Raw genomic sequence first — 15,769 nt, forward strand, 5'->3', positions numbered from 1 at the left:
ACCAGCTGGGGACTCAGAAAACATCCTGGCAGTAGACACAGAGCAGCACTGGGGTTAGAAACGGATCAAGGCAAAGTGAGTCAGAGGGTCAGGACAAGGAGGGTTGCCAGCAGCCTGCTAGAGCTTGCAGGGTTGTGTACACATGTCTGCAACTGCAGAGCAGCACCTACCATTTCTGCAAAAGTAAAATTTGTAAAAGCAAAGGATAGCCTTTAAGACAAAAGAAGTCATACCTGAGGTCTTTTGTATGCTTTTCGAACCCTCAGTCCCAGCTTCTGAGCAAGCTCCTGCCCCAGTTGTGTGACACTTTCATCCTGGGGGCAAAACAATTGATGGGACACTTTCAGTTTTGCCTTTTTGTCACACAGAACAAAAAATAAAGAGGAATGCAGTTATGCACATTGGGCTGCACCAAGCCTCAACTTCAGACAGCAGCAGATAGATAATTTCCAGAACAGCCTCAGAGAGTCCAGACAGACTTCAGCATTCTTGTAATTTAGTCCTGCCAAGATGCTGCAGTTGCACCAGGAGTTTTTCCCTACACTCATTCAATGCTGCAGAAAATCAGAATCAAGTACCTGCTTCCAACAAAGCACCCACTCTGTGAAAACAGGGTTCAGGAGTCCTGCGGGCAAGTTGGCAGAAGGAGCTGCCAAGGCTGGCAGCTGATACAGCTTCCACAAGGTCTCCATGCCTGGAAAGGAGCCTGCATGTCTTCCCTCTCTGCTAGCTGCAGAGTTAATCATCAGTTTTGATATGCAGACAGTACCCACTAGCCTGTTTTGCTTGTTTGTTTTTAAAGCTGAAACCAAGTCTCGGTTTTCAACCTACTAGCTAGAAGGCATTTTGACTGTCTCCAGCTCCAGCTAAACTGCCTCAGCTTAGTCAAGCAGATCTTGAGCTTTCTCTGTTGTGTAGCATTTTACCATCCTCCCTGCCCAGTGTCCATGCCCACTCACACACCACCATGGGCTTCCTGCCCAGACTAACAACCTGCCACAGTCTTCTACACTTATATATCACCAGCAACTGTTTCCTTCTGTTTTCCTCTCTCTCCCTGTTTGCAAAAATATCAGAGTACTTCAACAGTTTTTTCAAAGAAGAAAAAAGGTATCTATCTGCCCAACCTGTTGTGATAGCTCACCTTAACCTCCCAGAATTTCCCCCCTCATGTCCAACCTTGAAGCTTGCCCTCTTCTCTCTACTTGCCATGCTGGTCTTTCCTGTCTCCTTCTCCTTGCAGGTTGAGTCCTTTCACTTTCAAGAGCTGAGAAGCCTCTGGTTCTTCCAGCCCACCATATCAGTAACTTTTCCCTTCAATCTGGAGTGCCATTTTTTGATTGTGTTCCCCCACACCTTCAACATTAGACTTGGCACTATCTTCACTGAACTTAGTGAAAACAAAATCTAGCTTGTCTAATTCTTCTTCTAAAACACCTCATGCCATACCAAACACAAGTGTACCACAGAGAAGTATTAACTTCACCAAACTGAGAACTTCTGCAAACTAGCAGCATTGAGTGTCTGCACCCAGAAATAAGTTAACTCTGACAGACAGCCAAATGAGTGGCATATCCTTTATCATCAGAAGTTCTAAGACAGGCTCTATTCTGAACACAACAAAGTTCTCAGCAATTACAGCAATGCGAAGATGGAAGTACCCATGTGCTCCAGAGGGTAATGGAAACAGGAGTGAAATGATGGATAGCATGAATTGCCTTTGATGCAGAGAAGGCTTATGATTTCTGTTAAGCAAGTAACAAGACAATGTTAATTTATGTTTGTTAATTTACAAGGCTGAATTGTTTAGAATAGGAAACACAGATCACTCAATATGGAAATTTTTAGGCTGAACTTTCCTGGCACAGAGAAGTTTGATAAAGTAATGATAATAATGGCAGCTATGTAAACATACCTATATAGTTAAAATATAAATTAAGTGGCTCAGCTGCAATGTAAAATATAGCTTTACAAGAACACCTACACTAGATGCTTTTGTTAATCAAGGGTTTGTTTATAAAACAGTTCCTTGGGACTCCCCAAAAATGATATCTTTAACATGGTTTGGTCACCCTGTTCTGCCCAAGTAAAGAAGCTAGAATTTACAAGCACAAAAGGAATAACTAACTGCTAAGAAGGCTTTCAAAGATTGCTTCTATACCACTAATAATAAAGTTATTAGGAAAATTAACTTCTCCTGCTGAGGTGGAAGCATTTTTCTTCTAACAACATTACTGTGATGGATCAGAACCAACATCAGCAAAGTGCTCACTTGAATCCATGTAATCACAGTTTGCTTTCCAGATCAGTATCTGGCCTAAGAGGATGCTCAAAAACACTATCAGGAAAATATTTAGCTCCTAGTGTATGCAGACAGTCCTCTCTGCATGCAAAAATTTACACACCCCTGAACACAAAAATAACTGTGCCATGTGATGTCAACAACACCTTTGCATGTTCCTCAAGAAATAAAAAGCTTGATCACTTTGCCTTAGCAATCAGTAAGTGAAATGTGAGACATTTATATCCAACACAGGAAAACCATACAAGTTTTCCTTCCAGAGCTCCAGTTCCAATTTATCCTCGTCACTTTTATTAGTGATAAAAAACCAGCCAATTAAAACATTCTCATGGCTTTAGTTCACCTTTTGTTAGAGTAGGGGTTTGCTCTTCACAAACAGACCATGAACCTGCTATCACTAGCTGGTGTCCCTGGCTGGCACTATCTGTAAGAGGTAACTAGGCCTGAAGAAACATGTGAGGACAAACAACTTTGAGTCAGAGAGACAAAATTTCTGGGCATAAGCATGTTCTTGGGAACAGACAAAATTTCTCTTCCACTATCCTCTTGCCTCACACTAAGCATGTTGAGGAGACAAAGATTGTGAGCCACAAAACTCTGGTTGAGTTGTATGTCAAAAACTTACATGTGGGAGGGACAGCAAGCATCGGCTGTTGCACTCATACGCTTCTTTGTGTCTTCCAAGTTCATTTAAGGAACGGGCTTTCCGGAATAGCGCTCGGATGTTCTCCTTGTCGAGACTCAAAGCCTTCTCGCTGTCTTCCAGCGCCTTCTCATACAACCCCTGCATGGAACAGACCACCTGCAGTCAGCTGAGGCACAGCAGGCTAACTTGTCCTTCTCTGTGAATGCAAATGTTCTATCTCTCAGCAGAAAACAGGAATACAAGCAGCAGGTGGAAGTACATATGTTACCTCATGCACAGACCAGTGTGCAAACACACCTACATTAACAGAACATTTTGTTAAATCTTGCAAAACTCAAAACACTTCAAAGTCAAGGAATGACAGAACTAAGGTTGCTTGAGCAACCTTATCTTGTCTCCCCCTCCATCCTGAGCATGTTACACTTGAAAGTCTTTAATTATGTGACTGCTTGCTAATTTTCAAGGGACTCAGTGTCCTTACAAACAGGACAGGCCGGCTCTGCGGTTGTGCCATGAAGAAAAGCTGTTACATGCCTGAGTAAAATGGAAGCATGCAGCCTTTCAAAGCCTGGGTATTTCAGAATCCCTTTCCATGTGTGTGCTGCACAAGTTCCTTCAAGACCCAAAGCCTTCCTACTGTCTTCCAGTGTCTCAATGGAGGAGGCAAGAGCCTCCAGAACAATAAACAGTATTCCAGAAAAATACCTGTTCAACACTGGAAGACACTGGACAGTTCTAACTCCTCACCACTGAAGAGCAGAACTGCACTGTTCTTAGAACATTAGGCCTGGCCCCCTCTCCTCACATCCTTCCTCTGGTCTTGCAAGACATAGTGCAATTGTGAGGAGAATGCAGACTTTTCAGTGTGTTGTTGTCTCCTCCAGTGTTTGAACAGGGAGTGGACAAAACCAGCTGAAATATCTCATGACATCTTTTCCAACTGCACAGCACTGCAACCCTGGCTCCTGGGGATGACCTGGGAAAGCACTCACCATGGCAAAGTAGCAGGCAGCTCGGTTGACATGGAGCTTGCAGACGAGTTCCTTTGGGATGGTCACCTCATCAGAGGCTGCATAATCTGCCACATTCAGCCCTTCCACGTACTGGACCAGGGAAAGCTTGAAATCCTTCTCTCGGAACAAATCATTGCCCTCTGCAAACAAGTTTCTCACCAGCTTCTGCAAAAAGGCCTGGGCAGCAGGGAAAGAACAAATAGACTCAAATGGATATTCAGAGACAGGACAGGCTTCCCAATTTCCCATTCCTTTCTGTATCTTTTAGCAAACTGCTTGCCCACTAAGATACTCCTTCATCCCTACCCTCCTGTAAAACATCAGGGTTTTTGGTAGAGGAGAATAATCCAGTCAAATTCACATTCTTCTTGAGTACTTCAGTGTCTTCTCCTTTCCCTGAAAGTTGTCATCATCAGAACCTTAAAACTTTAAGTCACAGGTAAATTGTGACAGAGCATCCCACATTCTTCACTTTTGGCATGTAAACTAATGGCTGTGCAACAGAACAAATCTTGCTAACCAGAGGGCTCCCACCTTCAACAAACAAAATCTCCATTACCTCATAATCTTCTTGGCTTAGGGGTAATGTGGACCTGAAGAAAAAGAAGAGAAAATACTCATGAAACAGGCATCTATGCAAACAAGGGCTTTTGTCTGATGAAGAGATCCTTTTTCTAGTCCTGTGCTGGTGATCTCAGTAAGTTACTGAACTGCAAAGGCAGCTGAGGCAAAGAGAACATAGTTAGGGAGCATTATGCTCAGTGACACTCGCAGTGGTGTCAAGTGATGGTCACATCTAAGAGGGACTTGAGACTAGAGGAGTCTTATTTTCATTTATTTTCTGTGCATACATGATCCTCTGTAATGTGCCTTCTGACAGTCACCTAAAAAACCCATCTTTAATAAAGTCCTATGAGAGACTGCCATGAAGAATACAAGTGTATTTTATGTGCATCTGGCTCTAATGAGAGATACCAGAGTGGCACTCCATGACCTCTTCAAATTCTTTGTGAGACCAGAGACACACACAGAGATAAATGCAATCACTTTTCTCTGCCTTAACTTAGCCACATGCCTTTAGGCCTACCCCACAAAAGGAAGGGAGAAAACAGTGCAGGTTCAGGAGTCCAGTTCTGAACCTCCAGACTTTCTTGGCCAAGGCTGAACCACAAACACTGGCAGAGCTTGTGAGGATAATACCTACAATACAACAGTGCTGAGACTTAAGAGAAATGTTCTGTTCTTCAAATTGGACTACCCAATTCATCCAGGCTTGGTCCTCAAGAACAAATCAATAGGCCCTAGAGGAATCCTCAGCACCTTTCATAGCTTTTCTCACCCACAGTGCATACATGATCTTACTGGTTACAGAATAAACACGTTTTAGATTTCACCTAATCACTCCTTGAAATTAACTACAGGAAATGTCATGGCTTTGTAAGAAATATTCATGCTGCTTACATATTTGGACTCCCTCTTTCACATCAAAACAAACCACCATATGGCACTGCTCCTGGTTCAGAGTGCAAGATATGCCCCAGATGCATGAACTACACCTCATATTTCTAAATTATTTTGTTCCCCAGAATCTCGTGCATTTTTGTAAGTGCTACCAATATAAATCTCACTGTTACCTCTCCAAAACCGGGCTATGAGCCCTATTTAGTCTCAGACTGGGATGAAAATATCATAGTCATATTACAGGATACGAATATGTAACATGGAAGATCTAGGGGGTTTCCTATTGTAGTGGCACAGATTTCAGGCAGAATAATTGCAGGACACAAAGCAGACCTTAAAAAAACCTGAAACCTATCTGATTACAATCTTACTACTTCCTTACTCACTATGGAACCTGGACCTGAGTTTGAGGCCTCTGCTAAGTCAAATATGGGAGGGAGAAATACTACTGCATCTAATAAGGAAGTACTAGGATTTGTAACTACTACATGAGCAACTTCAAGCTCTACAAGGCCACATGACATTCATAGAGGAGTGATCTGAAACTCTACATTGCAGGTTGGCAACTGTAAAAGAACCCAGGTTATCTATTTTTCCTATAGCCACCATATGGGGGGCCTAACAAGTTATGTACCTTGTTCCCCCACCTGCAGAGCTGAAACACTATCTCCCTTCCTAACAAAGGTGGGACAGCCTTGTTAAGAGAGCACTTTGAGATCTTCATGCTGAAGATGATGTAGAAGATCCAAGTACTATTAGCATTATGCTGACTGTAAAGATAATCCTGGAACTGCAGTGGAGGGCAAAACCAAAGGAAATTAAAATTACAGAATTTTAAGTTAATAGGACAAGAATCACCCTGAAAAAAATCACAAAATCCTCAGGACAGTATCTCTTTCCCATGCAGCAAACCCAAAGCAGTGAATAGGAAAAACTCAATTCCTGCAATCCTCAATAGAAAGATGACCACCTCCAAATCCACGGGGAACAATGAGGTTGTCCACTTACTGAATGAACTGAAGTCCTTTCTCTATTTCTTGTTTTCTCTTCTGCCTCTCCATTATGGTTGCTGTGGAGGAAGAAGAAAAAGAAACAACACAAAGTGAGTCATTTTAGGTCTTGCTGGCAATTAAACAGCAAAGTATTTTGTTTGTGCCTGAATTTACTACTAACAAAATGTTCCAGACCTGATGCCCTGAACAGCAAAGCCCATAATTTATCCACACTGCAGATACAGCACGGCAAGCAGCTCGCTACCAAGTATCTGCTTTTTCTCACATGCCACTGACAGGATGCAGGGGCAAAGAGGAATTACTTCAATTTGAGCTCTCTGCTTAGGCTGCCAGTAAATAAAGCAATGGGAACAACCAACTGTTATCATGACTGCCTTCTAGGAAAGGGAAGAAACCAAATACCATCTTTGCCTGCACTGGCAGTCATTTCAGGAATTTGTGCTTAGACCCTCCCATGATACACAATTCTGACCACTATTTATCTGGGACAGATTTAAACTAGTTTACTGCACAGCATATGAAATATACCTTATCTACATAAGGTTTATGGAGGTACACCACAAAGGGAGATGAAATTGTTTGCTGTGGTCCACATAAAAGCACAGCACTGAATGCATGCAATGGGGATTTCATGCTGAAAATCAGCAGGCAAGAGCGGCACAGACTGGGGAACACTTTGGAGAGGGAACAGAGCCCTAACCTGCAGTGCTTTAAACTGGGGTAGGCAGCACCCTTATGAAGGCTCAAGAGTTATCTGCACTTCATCCTCTAGAGTTTGGAAGTAAATCTTGGAATGGTTCCCCAGTGACCTCTCTCTAAGGTACACAGGCCTGTAGCACAAGAAAAGAATAATGAAGGCAAGAAAGGATGGCACTTTGTGGTAAAACTGAGCTGCTGATGACAGCAAATTTCACATCAACCAGCTGGGACCACAAATAATGCTCAGCATTTGAGGAACAGGAACTTGGGGACAAAGGCAGCAAGTACAGAAACACTGAAATGAGATGGAGATGAAGACCTTGTACCTTCCCAACCCAGGACCACCTCTAAGAAGATACTGAAGTAATTTCTCCACCTCTACACTACAACAGCTTGGAGAGGGTTATCATCCAGCTCCTACATTAAGACCATCTCTATCATTCTAAGATATCTTGCAGTATCAATGACACAGACTGAAGGGGCCTTTAAGGTACATAAGAATCAATTCTGACAACCCAGCAAGCCCTTAACTCGTTGTGCTCTGTGCCATGCAAAATGAAGAACTGAACTGCCCTTTACCAACAAGAAGAGTGGGGGGAAGCAGGAAAGACTGGAGTGAGAGAAAGCGGCAGCAGAAGGAAGCAAGAACTTGAAAGTGATATTTTGCAGTTTCTAAGTCATCAGACAGTAAATTAGGGAGCAACCTGGTTCAAGCAGCAGGTAGGAGACTTTAAGCAGCTGAACTTGGAACAGGATGGGCAGTGCAGCAAGAAAGGGAAAGCCAATAGCCAAGGTGAGGGATGATCAGCATCTCTACAAAGGCTTTTAAACAGAAGTGATGGAGAAGAGCTGATACACTTCAGTACAACATCAACAGAAGGCCTGCATTGATTCATAAATAGCCTGGATAATGAGCAATCAGGAAGAAAGAAGGAAATTTAACAAGGAGATTGTGAGGTTAATATGATCACTAACGATACAGGCAGACAGGCTTGAGAGGTAGACAAAGAGAGAGATAATTAATTTATGTTTTTCTCCCTGTGTGAAATTTTTCAAAGACAGAGGAAGAAAGAGCAAGCTTTCTTGCGGAAGAGGAGCGGAAGAGGAGCAGAAGGAACCATTTCCACAAAGGCAGCAGTGAAAGACATGAAAGGACAGAACCACCCCAGATCACTTTAGGGCCATCTGAGACAAGAGTGAGGAAAGGGCCTCCACAAGAGAGAAACTCTGGGGGAGAAGAGAAGGCAAAAGAGTCAAATGGACCCTCCCAAAGGCTCATGGGGAGAGCACAGGGAGGAAGGAAGAATTTCTAGCTAAATACACTAAAAGTCTTGAAGCATTCCAAACAGCCTCACCTTGGACCCCCACCTATGGCCCTCTGTCCATAGTCTAGAAGCTCCATTTCAGCGCAGGTCCAGGTCCTGCCTTGTCTGAGCCATGCTGTAGGTGAACTAATCCTCAGGTCTACCTCTGGGACAAACCTCAGACCTTCATTGCAGGCAGCTTGTCTCCAGTCCTGTCTCTAGCACCACCTCCTACCACTGGCCTCACTGAGTGGACCTGGACTAGATTCACCACCTCATCTTCTTTGGGACTGTTGATGCACCACTCCTATTGGCATCTAGTTCTGCCTACACTGTTCACGTGTGGTGGGACTGTAGCCTGTGAGTGAGGGCATTGCTGGTGACTGCCATCACCTTCTGCTGCTACTCATTTGTCCTGCCTGGAGGTGCAGCCCTGTTCTTGCTGCTCCCTGAGTCATGCTGGAGGGAACGTAAGTCAGGGAAGTGAAGCAGAAGCCCACAGATCTGATGAAAAGGGAGATTATTGGCGACTGTGAGAAGGGCAGCTGAACACTGGCTGGTCACCACCAAGGCAATGGCTGCATTCCAAAGATGCCAGGCACACCTTTACAACTGTGTATATCCACAAAACACAGCACCACCTTAAAAAACTTTCAATACACATGGTCTACTTCTGTTTCTGAGCTCAGCCTTTAAAACACTCTGCAAGGAGAGGAGATCCGTACCTGTTCTCACAGCTACCCTGATCCCGCTGCTAAAACATCCTACACAGCACAATGTGAGTCTGTGTTACAGTGAGAACTGATTATTGTTGCTTGCCCAGAGAGAAGGGCATTCAAAAGTTACTGACCCAAACCTGGAGTGCAGCCAAAGGACTACTGGGAATGGCTACAGAATGTCTCCTTTCTAGAGTTACCCAACTCTTCTTGCATCCTGAAGCTCCCTTTCTGTTTTTTCCTCTCCTCGTCACTATTGCCACTGCATCCAGCATGAATATCCCCATCCTTGTTTCACCTGGATGGCTGACCAGCCTACTGCATCTCTGTAAGTTCCACAATACACAGCTACAGTTTGCTCCTTGTTATAAAACTCTGCTTATAAAATAAAAGAGAACCTTCTGTGCCCTGCATGCTGTTGGTGCTCTGCAGTTAGACACTTATCTTCAGAGTGAATGTTCTTCAACCCAAAACCCTCCACTGCCTTGTTTAAACATAAACCACAGGCCTGATCTCCACTCTAGACTGTTGCTCCCTGGTACTGCCCCACATTCCTCCCTCCCTGCAAGTGGGTGACCAGCTTTCTCTGCTACAGGTCTGTCACAACTCCAGGCTTAAGTCATGACTTTGCACATAAGACTCATCCCCTCATGGCAGCACCTTCAAAGCACTCACCATGTGCTGCTACCCACCAACTTCTTGCACATCTCTCAGGAACAACTACCTTTCTTTCCCCTTCAATGTGACTCCATACCAACAATCTCCTTCACGTGTGGCAGATCTTTCATCTGTCCTGCCTGTCCCAACCACTGCAGGAGGCTGCCAGTCAGACTCCTCTTTTTGCTCCTCACACCTCCTCCTCCACTACCTCACCAGCAAATCCAGTCACTTCTGTCTCTCCCATCATTCCAGTCTCTTCACCGTGTTGCATTTAACACTCAGACCAAGCCATGCACTTCTTACACCAGCAAACACTTCTTACACCCAACACACAGTGAGCCACCCACATGAGCAACACTTCAGTTCTGCTGCACACTATATCACAGCTACTGCATAATTAGTTTTAAGTGCAAAGCTTGTTTAGCTTTTGTTTTCTTGGGTTTTTAAATAATTTCAGAAACACAGCAGAAAACATTTGATGAAGCACTGTGTCTAAGGATCCCTTTTCTCTCCCCCACCAAATCTCTCTGTCCAGACTTGTCCACTCAAATCACCAGCAAAATTCAAATACCGAGTATTTATATCTCCATTACAAAACTCTCATCCTTTCAGTCCAGAGACATTTATCCTCCCTGGATAGAGGTCCAGCATCAAGAGAGAACTTTATTCACAGTTTGTCAATAAATCACAAACCATTTGCCAGAGAGGAATATAATGCTACAGACAGGCAAAACAGTTTTCTTGCCTTAAGAAGGAAGCATGAGGCAGTGAACTGGGTGACTGAATCACAAATTGGGTGGATATCTAGATGGGTATATGGTAGAAACATGAGATGAACGGAAAGACTTGAATTCATCTTATCAAGGACACAGCTCTTATTCATAACCCTGTCAGAGCTGAATTTGGGCAAAGTTTTTCATACTGTATTATAAGATGGCAATGACCTGACACTTGATTGACTTCCAGGCATTGACTGTAACATTTCAGCCAGAAATAAGCACACTCAGATGCAAGTTGCAGGTTGCAGAGCTGACACTGGAGCTGCCCAGGAAAAAGGCTTCAGGATACACTGGCCTGAAACATGGGAGTTTCTGAAGTTTGGCCACCTTGGTGGTACAGCACAATAGCTAACTGGGTACACATCAAGTAAAGGACAAACTGCAGAACCCACTACAAACTTGGGCTCTTGCTCACTCCTGCAGCTGCCTTCTGCGATGTCCCACTCCCTGGGTTTCACTACTTCTCTCAACCAATCGCTCTTGGATTCCCCACCACTGTGCTGTGCCCACCAGGGCAGACTCCTGTGTCCTACCCCACACCCGCCGCCCTAAGGAACTTCCATGGCCACCATCTCACATCCCAGCACCCCACTAGTGCCACACCTGCTTTGCAGCACCACTGGGGTCGCTGGGGTGTCACCAGCTGCACCCAGCAATATTCACTGCACCCAGTGAATGCAGAGCAAAGTAGCAACAATCAGCTCACCCCCCAGTGACAATAAAAGCTGTGACTCTTAAGTTTCCCTGAGAGGGGGATGGTAGTGGGGGCTAAAGCTCCAACTGACCACATCAACCCCCATTACCTCATTTTCCAGCCCCTTCAGCCTTGTATTCCACACATAACCCTTCCATAGTAGCTCCACACATAACCACTCCATACATAACACCTTCATGTACCACAGGCCACCCTTCCTCCTGCCCCCACCGCAGCGCAGCCAAGGAGCAAGGAGAGAGCTGTGGGCTAATGCTGCCTATCCCTAAGCCACTTGCTCTTGGGTTTCTGCCCACCCAGCTCGCATTCCTGTCCCTCATTTGAAAAACTAAATCCGGGGGCTGGTTCCCACACGGATGGCGCGGGAGCCCTGGCTCGCTCCCTCCCCCCGCTGCCCGCACTAGGCCGCGGGTCCCCGGTCTTGCGTAGAGGCCGCAGCCGGGAGAGGCGCCACCTCGGCCGCTGGAGCGGAGAGGGGCCGGCGGCGCCTCCCGTACCCCCGCGACTCTGCCGAACGCCGGCACCCCGGCACTCCAACACTGCAACCCTGCTGGGAGGGGTCTCCCAGGGCAGAAGACCTCCATGTTTCCTCGGGAAAAGGAAAACAAACCAAAACATACTCTTCTTCCTTCCCCACCCCCCATCCACTTAGATAAAAATCACGCGTCTACAAGAGTCTGGGAGACAGCTTTAAGAGGAAAAAAACCCACCAAAATCCAACACATAACGTCCCCTGCCACCCGGAAACTGTCTAAAACATTAAAGAATTAAAACCAAAACAAACAAAACAAAACCCAAAAAAGCACAGTCTTCTTATTTTATAAACTTTAGGGGACCCCACGGAAGGTCCATCTAGAAAGCAATTCCAAATGGGCTTCTCTGCCGTTTCATGGGGTTTGGACCAAACAAGAGGGGGAAACTGCAGCCTAAATACAGACCAGAATACACATCCCGAACGTACAAAACACAAACAGGCACAAACGCGATTAATACTAAGTTTTCCACGTAAACCCAGGGTCTTTCCCCCTAGCTATGCAATTTTAGACTACCACATTTTTTTCCAGGGGGTGGGATTAGGATCTTTGACAATATTTTTTTTTTGCAAACCCCACATTTTTGGCGGAAGAGGGTTTAGCTTCAAAATCTCACCCGTATTATTTTTCACCACATTTTCTTTACATTTCCAATTACACAACCTTTCATCTATGCAGCTACTATCTGAAACCTTTACTTTCTAATGAAGCAACATCCAGAATTTCTTGTTACTCAAGTCCACCCCTTTCTACATACATAAACACACAGAGAATTGATTTAAGACAAAAATAATCCCCCCGAAATAATAATAAAGAACTCACCTCTCCTCGGGTTTTCCCTCCCACACTAGGCATAAACTTTCCTTGATAAATAGTATTGTATTACTAGAGATATTATTAATGTGTTATTACTAGAAGTAATAATAATAGTAAGTGCTATTTAATTATAGAAGGCAGCATTCTCCTTCTGGATCGGCTGCCCCTGCAGCTCCCTCCATGTGCCTCCTGATCTCTTTACTTTCATTTCCAGGTCTCGCTCTCTCTCGCTCGCTCTCAGCTGCACCAGCAGGAGAAAATGCCTCCCTGCATATCCTCTGGGCCCTAGAGGCTACCGCTTTCCATTACAAAAATTCACAGATCTTTCCCTTGAGGCTGCTTTTGAGATTCTTTAAGGTGAATTAGGCTTTAAAAACAAAACCAAGAAAATCTAAAAAATAAAGCGCTTCAGCAGTCGATTCTCCGTTCTAATTTTAATGAAACATTTTTTTTCTTCCTAGTTGTTTTTGCTGATACAAAAAAATATACCCCAAGAGAAAGCAAAGCTGCCTCTGCAGAGGGAATGCATGCAGACGAACGCGGGGAGGAATTGTGAGACCCCCCCTGGGATTATCACATCCGTGAAGCAGTGACCCTTGTGCCCACCCATTTCTGTTCGCTGGACGGGGGCCAGGGCCATCGGTGATGGCCGAGCAATTATCTGCTCCAGCCAGACCTTCCTTACTCCACCCTGCACTGCTGAGGGGGTGCCCTGTAAATAAAATAATCTGAAAACATAAATCTTTGGGTGGAAAGGAATATGCATTAAAAAAAGAAAAATAAAGAAAACAAAAACAACAACAAAACAAAAACAAAAACCAACCAAAACCAAAACAACAACAACAAAACCAAACTAAACACAAAAATAAAACAAACAAAAAATTAAATCTCAATATTATATTTTATATGCCTGGATATTATACAATCTACATATATTTTATATATATACACACACATGTAGATTGTACAATATATGTTATATAGATGTAGATGCATACATGCAGCATTAATAAACCATATTAATATTAAATCTTATATGACTGGGTAATATACAATCTACATATATATTATATGTATGTGGATGCATACATTTTTAATGTTTATGCATACACATGTGAGTTTAGACACTTTTTGGAATTGGATTTTTTGCTTGTTTTCATCCCAAATCCCTCAATATTTTCCGAAAGTGGACTGAATCTCCAAGCAGTCCATGCTAGCAGGGTTCCAGGAAGAGAACTGCTGGTGGAAAGGGAGGCTGAGTGGGACCTGTTCTACCGTGGGTTGTGAAGATCCAAATGCACAGACCACCTTATCTGGGGGGTCACCCATCCCCACCCAGCTACACTAACTTCAAATAACCCTCTGCAAGGAGTTTTATGCTCCTACAGCCTCCCTGGTAGAATAGTTTCCCTCTCCCTAAAGGATTTTGTCTATCCTTAGATTAATAATTTCCAGACTGACACTGGCTTAAATTACCAGCTTTTTCCCAATCTAATCAGTGGCATGTTTACTCCTGAGTGTCTCACTTCTCTATTTACAGTGACCCACAAGAATGTCAGCTTTGTGCTTTGCAATGGTGTACTCTGCCAAGATTCAAAGGCAGATAGAAGGAACATCTGAAGTATACTAGCCTTGCTTGATATTTAAAATGCATTGATCAGAAAAGGAAATGTATAACTTTGTTATACTGGGTAGGATTGGCTTCTGACAGCATTGCCAACACAAAAAAATGATAATTTATGAAATACAGGCTGTGACTTGTATAGTGTATCTTATGACACTGGAGAGCATTATCTAATGCTCTTCACAATATTTTATTACAATGCACATTTTTAGGTATTGGTTTTGATCCAAAGATTGCTGCTATCTATGGATAATGTTTATTTTTATTAACTCTTCAGAAGATTTGTTATTTCTTAATTTAAGGTGGTGACACTGTGACAATGTCTAGAACTTAAACTAAGCTGGGCCTCTGGTGCAGAAGCTGCTGGGTAAAATGTACATTAAATGACAAACCCTACTGATGGAGTGGTTTTGGGCAGAAGAAGGGTGGAGCAGGTCTGGAGGCAGAAAGCAAACAGGGAGAGCAGATATGCCAGATCACAGTGGGAGGGCAGCCCTACAGAGCCATCACTAGATGAGTCACGGAGCCCAGGACACCTCCAACCCTGCAGCACCTGTGAAAGGAAAAGACATCACTGCTGGATGAGAAAAAAGGTTAAGGGGAGATGAGAAAAAACAGGAACAAAACCAAAATGTACACACAATCAAGAGTTATGTTGGAATAAACACTAGCTTTTCATTTAAGAGCATTCATTTCCAGGACTGCATTTCTCAATTGAAAGTCATGTTCTGCGTTTCTCCATCCCAATTTCCTTTGTCTATAAGACTGAGAGGTGTCCTGCAAGGTCATGGGGCATGCACCACTCCTCACATGAAGTAAAATCTTTCCTTAGCAGTTAAAATTAAGATTTTCAGTTTGCAAGTGCTGTTATTGAGGTCTCAGTCTCATGTGCAGGTAGTCAGCAAAAAGTCAAACACTGCAAATCCCTGCTACAAACCACATACAATGTCATAGAAGTTGCTTTGATTTGTAAAGCTATTTTTTAGGAAGAATGAATGGATCTATCCTACAGTGGCATGGTACACCTACAATCCAATATAGCTGCACCTAGAGTCAATGCCTTTATTCCTGCCCCTCTGGCAAAACCAGTATTTGGGAGAATGACAGGGAGGGGAATCCAATGTATTTGATAAGATCCTGTTTTACTAAAAATTGTGAAGAAGTAATATCCAGTGCCAAATTTCTTGCTTATATTCTCCAGGTTCAAGCTCCTTCTCGAGATTACACTCATTTAGTTCCTCATCAGCTGTATGTATTCTGGCAGCTTTATGCTTTTAACATACAGCCAGTCTAGTGTCTAAGTGGTTCTTAATTTTCTCCAGTTGCAAAAGAAACGTGTCTTACTATTTATGAGGCTGGTCACCCAGCACCATCAACTATTGACATTCTTTTCTTGGGTCCATATAAGCATTTGCTGTTGCTTATTAAAACCACAGTTGGGAAATTTGTGAGAGACTGGAAAATGCCTCTTACAATGTTTTGGGACTAAAC

General features: G+C 43.7%; 1 protein-coding gene across 6 annotated transcripts in view; it reads right to left on the minus strand.

Moving 5' to 3' along the window:
* ZC3H7B (zinc finger CCCH-type containing 7B) overlaps positions 1-12,807 on the minus strand; it is a 47,163-nt gene extending 34,356 nt beyond the window's left edge. For 3 of the 6 annotated variants that reach the window (XM_064702333.1, XM_064702329.1, XM_064702327.1), the window contains exons 1-6: positions 12,661-12,807; positions 6,431-6,491; positions 4,521-4,554; positions 3,941-4,138; positions 2,928-3,086; positions 234-314 (exon numbers count right to left, since the gene is read on the minus strand). In XM_064702333.1, the coding sequence (XP_064558403.1) occupies positions 234-314; positions 2,928-3,086; positions 3,941-4,138; positions 4,521-4,554; positions 6,431-6,483 (525 nt within the window). In that variant the 5' untranslated portion in view covers positions 6,484-6,491; positions 12,661-12,807. The remainder of the gene's footprint in view (positions 1-233; positions 315-2,927; positions 3,087-3,940; positions 4,139-4,520; positions 4,555-6,430; positions 6,492-12,660) is intronic. The other 3 variants (XM_064702328.1, XM_064702331.1, XM_064702330.1) reach the window with 2 other exon arrangements.
* Positions 12,808-15,769: the final 2,962 nt, after the last annotated feature.

This window comes from Zonotrichia leucophrys, chromosome 1A (assembly GCF_028769735.1).
Source record: "Zonotrichia leucophrys gambelii isolate GWCS_2022_RI chromosome 1A, RI_Zleu_2.0, whole genome shotgun sequence".
Taxonomy (NCBI): domain Eukaryota; kingdom Metazoa; phylum Chordata; class Aves; order Passeriformes; family Passerellidae; genus Zonotrichia; species Zonotrichia leucophrys.